A 9,536-nucleotide genomic window follows, 5' to 3' on the forward strand; every position below is an offset into this window, starting at 1 on the left:
CTAAACCATGTGTTACACTTGAAATTGTTTATGTGCAAGTGCACTTGGTAAATGAAGGCGGATTGTAGAAAATCGATCAAACAAAAACTTTAAAAGGTTGAGCTGCAGTTTTATTACATCACATGCTGACACAGATGAAATATATTAACACCACGGGGGCATCAATAAGGTGCATATTGGTCCTCAATTTCAGTATATTGCACTATGTAAAACTTAATTGTGGAGTTAGACCGTTAAACAGTTGTTGTTTTTTTTCATGATTTTCGTGTTTAGGATTTTTTTGGGCAGGGATAAATCATGCCCCGATGACGTAATCGAGCCACCGAGCATGGCTCCTCCCCTAAAACTATAAGAGGTGTGTTCGAGTTGAAGCTGCGCTGTCATCAAAGTACAGTAAGAGCTATAGAGAGCAGACGCTCCTTATGCTTTTGAATTGTTCTTGCGATACTTTGATGTCAAACACTGATCATTCTGCACAGCGCTGCTTCAAGTCGAACACACCTAATAAGTAGAGAGCATGCCTAGTTTCATGTTTCATGCCTAGTCAAGTCTGTTCATACCTCGTCAAGTCTTTGTTTATTGTTTGGATTTTGGATTGCACCTTGTTAAAACTGTACTTGGGTTCTCACTATGCTCACCTTCAGTGGACTGATCATTACAGTTTTCCTTTTATAATAAAAGACATAAGGAAATAGTGAAAGCCACTAAATAATCATAATGTCTGCATATATATATATATATATATATATATATATATGTATATATATATATATATATATATATATATGAACAGGATCCTGCTTTATAGACTCAAAGACACAGCTTACTTACGTCACTCAAACACAGAACCAGGAAACATATTTATGTCGTTGAAAGGGTATTTAAAATTGAAGTGTAGTTGAGCTGTTGTGTGTTTGAGTCTCTGTAATACAGCAGTAAAATGGCAGAAGCCAGAGTTTTTCAGGATGAGTTCATGTGTCCAAAGTGTCCGGATCTCCTGAAGGATCCGGTGACCATTCCCTGTGGACACAGTTACTGTAAGAGTTGTATTACAGACTGCTGGGATCAGGAGGATCAGAAGAGAGTCTACAGCTGCCCTCAGTGCAGACAGACCTTCAGTCAACCTGCTTTAGCTAGAAACACCATGCTGGCTGAAGTGGTGGAGAAACTGAAGAAGAGAAAACGTCCTGCTGACTGTGACGCTGGAGCTGGAGATGTGCAGTGTGACGTTTGTACTGGAAAAAAATACAAAGCGTTCAAGTCCTGTCTGGTGTGTCTGAACTCTTACTGTCAGAATCACCTCGAACAACACGAGAGCTGGTTTAAAGGAAAGAGACACAGTTTGACTGATGCCACTGGACGACTGCAGGAGATGATCTGCCAGAAACATGAGAAGCTCCTTGAGGTTTTCTGCCGCACTGACCAGAAATGTATATGTATGCTGTGTACGATAGATGGACATAAAAACCACGACACTGTATCTGCTGCAGCACAGAGGACAGAGAAACAGGTATTTTTAAACTAGTGATCAAGTTAATACTCTGTGTAGTGATCCAGTAGTCCACATGAGTCAAACTCAAGGCCCCACATCATTTTATGTGGCCTGCAGGGGCATCTGATTGTCTTAAAATAAAAATCTATGCTGTTTTATATCATAAATTATGAAAGTGCTTATCATTTATATTTAGTCATTTAGCAGACACTTTTATACTGTACTCAGAATTCCTTCTCTGCATTTAACCCATGCATTTAACCCACCCAGAGCAGTGGGCAGCCATTTATACTGCGGCGCCTGGGGAGCAGTTGGGGGTTCAGTGACTTACTCAAGGGCACCTAAGTCGTGGTATTGCCGGGCCGAGATTTGAACCCACAACCTTAGGGTTAGGAGTCAAACTCTCTAACCATTAGGCCACGACTTCCCCAGGTGCATGTGAATAGGTGCATGTATGCCAAAACTGCATATCATATGCACACCAAGACATTACGTAGAGTGCTTGAAGTTGGCCGGCACTTTTTAGTTTGTACTTGCACTTCTGACATGTTGCCAATACTTACAGTCAAAGCGTCAGTGTCTGAGTGATTAGAAATGACACTATATAAACCACACTACCCAGGAGGGGGCACCATGAATTACCTCTCATCTTGGACTACCAGGGGTTTTCCAAGTCGGGGCCACGAGAGCATGTCAGGTGGCATGTTTTCTTTGCATTAGCGCCGTTTTGATCTTACTGTGCAAATGCATTTGCTTACTGGAATGTGTGCAGAGTAGTAAAATAATAATTAATTATTTATTTGAATCAGTAAATTTTGACGAAAACAATACAGTACTTTTAAAAACAAAAGATCCATATTTTTGAGATCAGATAAATCAGAGATCAACCGGTAAACACCTGGAAAGTCCAAGGATCCAGACCGGTAAACACCTGAAACAGTAAGATCAAAAACAGTGTTAATGCAGAGAAACATGGCCAGATTTCATTGCGAATTTTGAAAATAAAAAAAGTTATTTTTTAGTACTTTAGTTTGTATTTAATTATTTATTTATTTTATTTATTTTTGGGTGTGGGAGTGGGTACCACCACTTCTTTTTCCACTTCCAGTACTGATTGCTTATCATATGCACACCAAAACTGCATATGTACGCCAAATACATGCGTATTATATGCATGTATTATATGCACGCCAAATAGAAACAGAAAATCATGCTATTGATACGCTTTTTCATAAGACCGGACTCATTTTTTTTTTTTTTTTTTTAAGGCATATCTGTCACACTTCTTAGCTGCTCACATTTTTTTTTTGAAACCATAGTTCTGCCCCTCCCAAATGTAACAAAATACATTTTTAACTTAATGTAATGAATTGTGATTGATGATATTTGTCTTTATTTACTTTGATTTACAGAATAATGTAAATAATGTAAATAATTTTATAATTTCTTAACCTGATAAATTAAAAGGTTTTAAGTCCAAATAACACAGAGCAATAACATATATTTTTACATCTATGCAAATGCATATACAATATGTGTAACTAAAATAAAGAGACAGTTATTTAACAATATGTTAAAGAGTAGTAAAATTTCTACTGTCTTAGTTACAACCGGCCCTTTGAGGACAGCCATAATGTTGAAGTGGACCTCAGTGAAAATTAGTGAAACAGGCCTTAATATTCATCATAATTCATGTTCGATCATTGTAAACGATCATCAGTTCTGGAGTTTGAACCTACAGCCATTAGTTATCAGCTCCACTTTTATCGGATTCATTGTTGAATTAGTACCAGTAATTTTCTGAGACATCTATCATCTGTTTGTCCTGCAGATGCAGCTGAAAGAGACGCAGAAGACGTTCCAGCAGAGAATCCAGCAGAATGAGAAAGATCTTCAGCAGCTGAGAGAGACTGTGGAGTCTCATAAGGTAAGTCTGGAGAAGAAGAGAAGTTTGTCTCCGTCTCAGTTCAGACTCACTGAAGCTGAATCACTGTGTGTCCTAACAGCGCTCTGCACAGACAACAGTGGAGGACAGTGAGAGGATCTTTACGGAGCTCATCCGCTCATCCATTGAGAGAAGCTGCTCTGAGCTGATTCGACTGATCAGAGATCAGGAAAAGACTGCAGTGAGTCGAGCTGAAGGACGACTGGAGCGACTGGAGCAGGAGGTCAATGATCTGAGGAGGAGAGACGCTGAGCTGGAGCAGCTTTCACACACACAGGATCACATCCAGTTCCTGCAGGTTACACAGATCTAGAAGAACAGGGTCAGAGTGGACTTGAGCAGATCCTGCTGTGACAGAGACTCACAGAGAAACATTTCATGAGTGTCTTATTATATAATCATCAGTCAGACTATCATATGATGTTCTTCTTCTGAAAGAAGAAAATACAAATGGCTTTCAGCTCTGGAAATATCTTAGGAATTATTGCTTTGAGCTCTTTCTACTGGAAGATATATTCAGCTGTCAAACACCACTAGCGCCACCAACAGTTCAAAACTTTACTAGCATTTCAACGATAGTACTGATTCTGAGTAATGTTCATCAAAATTGTATCAGGTGATCCTCAAACCTAAAAATACATTTTTTTATTGGCCTGAATTTGACCATAAAGACCCCAAACATGATGTCAGGCTGTATATAAGCAATGCTTCAGTGTATTGAAACCAAACCAAACCTGATCATGTCTTAAACGTCATTGTGAAGTTTCAGTGTCTCTAAGAACTCTAAAGTTATAAATAATAGTCAGTCTAATCGTAGCCTTTGAGCTGCTTTTCCTGAGCAAATCTACTCAACCCTACAATGAGACTCCATTGATGTGCTTGAGCTGTTAGATGGACACTTATGTTCTTAGCAGATGTTTTATCATCCAAACTGTTTCCTAGAAAGTTCACATATAGTGTAAGTGACAAATACTAGAATCTGTAGCTCTAATGTGATTTAATGAATATGAGAAGAATGCAGCTGATGCTGTGAAAGTGCTGGATTGAGTTACTAAAGGATTCAAGGATTCAAAGCATTTATTGTCATATACCCAGTGAGGAAACAAGTTTCCCTGAGCAATGAAATTCTTACTTTGCTGTCCACAATGAATGCCAAGAGATTGCAAAACTATACACACACATACACAAACTATACACTATACAAACTATACATACAGTCATGGCCAAAAATATCGGCCCCCTTGGTAAATATGATCAAAGAAGGCTGTGAAAATTAATCTGCATTGTTAATCCTTTTGATCTTTTATTTAAAAAAAAAATCACAAAAATGTGTCCTTTCATTGGATAATAAGAATTTAAAATGGAGGGGAAATATCATTATGAAATGAATGTTTTTCTCAAATACTCGTTGGACACAATTATTGGCACCCCTAGAAATTCTTATGAGTAAAATATCTCTGAAGTATATTCCTATTCATATTCACAATTTTGAGCACTCCAGCATGATTATAAACATGAAATCATCCAGCTCTGGCTTCCTGTTTCACAGAAATATTCACAATTTTGAGCACTAAAGCATGATTTTAATTATTAATTCATCAAGATGTGGATTAATGTTTAATATATTTCTGATGTGCAGCAAAAGATAATTGAGCTTCACAAATTGGTGAAGTGGCTTTAAGAAAAGAGCTAGAGCAGTGAAAATTCCCTTTTCCACCACCAATCGAATAATTAAGAATTTCCAACCAACAGAAAATGTTACAAAACTGCCTGGAAGAGGACGTGTGTCTATATCGTCCTAATGTGCGATGAGAAGGAGAGTTTGAGTGGCTAAAGCCTCTCCAAGGGGGTCAAGGATGGAGAACTGCAGAAAATAGTTGAGTCTCTGGTTCAGAAAACCTTTAAGAAAATTGTCAAACAGAACCTACATCAACACATGTTGTTTGGGAGGGTTACAAGAAAAATGATCCTAGTTCATTCAAAAACAAACTAAAGCAAACTAAAGGGTTTGGTGAAAACAGTGATAAAAAGTACCCCATGTGTACAATGAAATATACTGCTGTATTTTTGATGTTGTGGGCCTATATTTCTGCTGGAGGTCCTGGACATCTTGTTTAGATACATGGCATCATGGATTCTATCAAATACCAACAGATAAAAAATCAGTAAGTAGCTGACTCTGTTAGAAATCTTATAATGGGCCATGTTTGGATCTTCCAACCGTACAATAACCCAAACACAAACCTCAAAACACACACAGAAATGGGTCACTGAGCTCAAAACCAAGCTTCTGCTATAGCCATTCCAGTCCTCTGACCTGAACCCTACAGAAAATGAGAGGAGTGAACTGAAGAGGAGAAGCACCAACATGGAGCTGGGAATCTAAAGGGTCTGGAGTGATTCTGGATGAAGATCTCTTGTCAGGTGTTCTCTAACCTCATCAGGCATTATAGGAGAAAATTTAGACCTGTTAAACTGGCAAATGGAGGTTTCAGAAAGTATTGAATAAAAGGGGGGCATTAATTGTGGCCAATGTGTATTAGAGAAAAACATTTATTTCATAATGATATTTCCCCCCATTTTAAATTCTTATTATCCAATGAAAGGATACATTTTTGTGAATTTTTTAAATAAAAGATCAAAAGGATTAACAATGCAGATTAATTTTCACAGCCTTCTTTGATCATATTTACCAAGGGGGGCGATATTTTTTGCCACGACTACAATGTAAGAAACGTAATAATAAAAACTATGCTGCAGACCAGTCAAGTCAACAAGAGCCGCACAAATCTGATGTTCCTGAAGGTTATTGGGTGAAGTGTGAAGCTGATGAGTTTGATTTCTGTTTTCTGTAGAGTTTCCAGTCTCTCTCAGCACCTCCTGAATCTACAGATGGAAATGATGATCTGTTCAGTTCTCTCTTCTCTTCTGATGGTCTGAGAGAATCTGTCCATCAGCTGAGAGACAAACTGGAGGATTTCTGCAAAGAGGAGCTCAAGAAGATCTCAGACAGAGGTAAAGTCCTGGAGATTCATCATCTCTCAGAAACCAGTCCATCATCATCTCATATCATGGAGAACATCATGTTAGAAATGTGTTAGGAATGGATGCAGGATCATGAGAATCACACTGTTCATGTCTGTTGATTTCCACAGGAACACTCACCAACATTGTTCCCAGAACCAGGAACGACTTCCTACAATGTAAGTCAGTAAGAAAACAAACAGAAAAACTCTCTGTGTTCATGTTCTTCCTGTAGAAGTGAAAGAAGTTTTATAATTGATGATGTAAATGATGATTTGCACTGATATCTGGTCATCTGTACTGAGACACTGATGATACACTGAACATGAAGAGTTCAGCTACATGAAAAGATCAAACAGATTCATAATTCCTGATTCTGATGTGTTTTATCTCCATCAGATTCCCATCAGCTCACTCTGGATCTGAACACAGCACATAAATACCTCCGTCTGTCTGAGAGCAACAGAGTGATTGTTGCCGCTGCCGCAGCCCAGTCTTATCCTGATCATCCAGACAGATTTGATGTGTATCATCAGGTGTTGTGTAGAGAGAGTGTGTGTGGACGCTGTTACTGGGAGATTGAGTGGAGTGGGACTCGTGTGTTTATATCAGTGTCATATAAGAGCATCAGCAGGATGGGACGGGGTACTGAGTGTAGGTTTGGATGTAATGATCAGTCCTGGAGTTTGATCTGCTTTCCCTCCAGTTACTCATTCAGGCACAATAACAAAGAGACTGCTCTCCCTGTAGAGTCCATCAGCAGGAGAATAGGAGTGTTTGTGGATCACAGTGCAGGAATTCTGTCCTTCTACAGCGTCTCTGACACAATGAGCCTCATCCACACAGTCCAGACCACATTCACTCAGCCACTCTATCCAGGGTTTAATATTGATAAAGGATCATCAGTGAATCTGTGTTGATGAATCAGAATTAACTTTAGAGTGTTTCTACCCATAATGCTTTGAGCTGCATGATAAATCAGTAACAGTGAGATGTTATAGAGTCTTTTCTTTTCTCCTCATTACATTAATACTGCAGCTGAACTTCTGTCACTGAAATAACATTGTGTTGATTTAGTTTTTAATGTAGTGTCACATAAGTCATTTTATTATTACTATCATAATTACCTTTCAATTCAAATGATCACATGCAGTCAATAAATCATTTTCTTTATTCACCTTATGGAGCTCTGACCCTTTTCTGTGTTCTTTTGTCTTCCAGTGTCATGAGTCACTGTTTTTATTGTCACACATTTAATAATTAACTGTGGAATTTGTTTTTATTTTTAAGTTACAGCTTGTTAATAATTTGTAATTTATTCTATTATAGATCAGTGGTTAAAACTTGTAAATGACATGAAATTTCAAGCTTTCATGCAAATTAAAAATTGTTGAAAATTTTTGTATCCTGATTACGTAATGCCATTACATGTATTTCATTACTCCCCAACCCTGCATATATATATATATATATATAGGCCCCCCGGAGTGTCCACGTAGTCAAATCTGCCCCCCTTTAAAAAAGGTTTGGACACCCCTGGCTTCCGCAGAGGTCTGGGGATAGTACTTCCCCAGACAGCAACATAGTGTTTGCCCAGATCCGGCCCACATCTGGCCCGGGTGAAAACCATATGGGCCAGATGTGGGCCGGATTTGGGCCGACACTGGTTGCTGTCTGGGACGGATCAGATAATACCATGATATTTCCAGTTGTAAATAGGGGTTTCTTCATCTTTAAATCATCATTATCTTTTACATTTTTTATAAAAAAGGTTAATTTTCCACCTTTACCTTTTATAATACAAGACATAAGGAAAAAGTGTAAACCACTAAATAATTATCAAGTCAAGTCAAGTCAATTCACCTTTATTTACCGTATTGACCCGAATATAAGATGACCCTGATTATAAGATGACCAACATTTTTCCAGATGTACCTTTTGGAAAAAGCCTTTTTGAAAACCAAATCTTGTGTTTTACTTAGAATTTATTTATTTTTTCTTCTTTATTTATTTTTTCATATTGCATATTTTTACTGTTTTAATTTTTGTTTTGTAAGTATGGTAAATACTGGTAAAATGTGCCAACAATCACATTTAAAAATGTACACTTTTAGATATACCATAAAAATAACAGGTAGCCCATCTGAATTTTAGGCCTATAACATTTACTCTATCCATCTCATAGTAGCCTCCAAAAAAATGTTAACAGTAGAAGTGAAATCTTATTGTAGTCTTCAAATCTAGGTACTGCCTTACGTTTTAAAATCACTTACAGAGGAAGTTTGTTCCCATCACACTAACATGACAGTCACAACTCATGCCGCGGTAAGCTTTTCTTTTTCTTTTGTTTTCACTGGCAATCTTTACAACACACATTACATTACGTATTTCATGGCACATTCGTTTTACGCGTATTTGGCGCCACCTATTGTTGTGGTTGTATAACTGACACGTCAAAGTATAGGCCCTGAGTATAAGACACTTTTTTTCAGATGTATTTCCAAGAAAAAAATATTGTCTTCAGGTCAATATGGTATATAACGCTTTTAAACAATACAGATTGTGTCAAAGCAACTTTACAATTTTAAATAGGAAAATAGTGTGTCAATGCAAAAGGACAATAGTAAACACTCAACTTTCAGTTAAAGGCAGTTCATCACTGAATTCAGCAATGTCATCATCCAGCTCAGTTCAGTTTAAATAGTATCTGTGCAATCAGTTCGACGATATCGCTGTAAATGAAGTGTCCCCAACTAAGCAAAACAGAGGCGACAGCGGCAAGGAACCAAAACTCTATCAGTGACAGAATGGAGAAAAAACCTTGGGAGAAACCAGGCTCAGTCGGTGGGCCAGTTCTCCTCTGGCCAGACGAACCAGCAGTTCAATTCCAGGCTGCAGCAAAGTCACATTGTGCAGAGGACTCATCTGGTTCCTGTGGTCTTGTCCCGGTTGTCGTCTGAGACAAGGTCTTTACTGGGGATCTATCTCTGGGGCTCATCTAGCTGTCCTGGTCTCCACTGTAATTCAGGGCTGTAGAGGGCATTTCTAGGTGTCGATCCACCATCTGATCTGGAT

General features: G+C 38.2%; 1 protein-coding gene across 1 annotated transcript; it reads left to right on the forward strand.

Moving 5' to 3' along the window:
- The first annotated feature begins 890 nt into the window (after positions 1–890).
- LOC109055299 (tripartite motif-containing protein 16-like) lies at positions 891–7,647 on the forward strand. Its single transcript, XM_042740303.1, has 5 exons — positions 891–1,510; positions 3,324–3,419; positions 3,499–3,714; positions 6,598–6,640; positions 6,861–7,647. Exons 1-5 carry the CDS (start codon positions 941–943, stop codon positions 7,379–7,381), a joined length of 1,446 nt encoding a protein of 481 aa, XP_042596237.1. The 5' UTR covers positions 891–940; the 3' UTR covers positions 7,382–7,647.
- Positions 7,648–9,536: the final 1,889 nt, after the last annotated feature.

Source organism: Cyprinus carpio, chromosome B16, assembly GCF_018340385.1.
Source record: "Cyprinus carpio isolate SPL01 chromosome B16, ASM1834038v1, whole genome shotgun sequence".
Lineage (NCBI taxonomy): Eukaryota > Metazoa > Chordata > Actinopteri > Cypriniformes > Cyprinidae > Cyprinus > Cyprinus carpio.

Coding starts and splice junctions, on each gene's coding strand:
- LOC109055299 (XM_042740303.1), top strand. CDS start 941: ATGGCAGAAGCCAGAGTTTTTCAGGATGAGTTCATGTGTCCAAAGTGT. Junction 3,715..6,597: donor AGCAGCTTTCACACACACAG/GATCACATCCAG, acceptor TCCACAGGAACA/CTCACCAACATTGTTCCCAG. Junction 6,641..6,860: donor CAGGAACGACTTCCTACAAT/GTAAGTCAGTAA, acceptor TATCTCCATCAG/ATTCCCATCAGCTCACTCTG.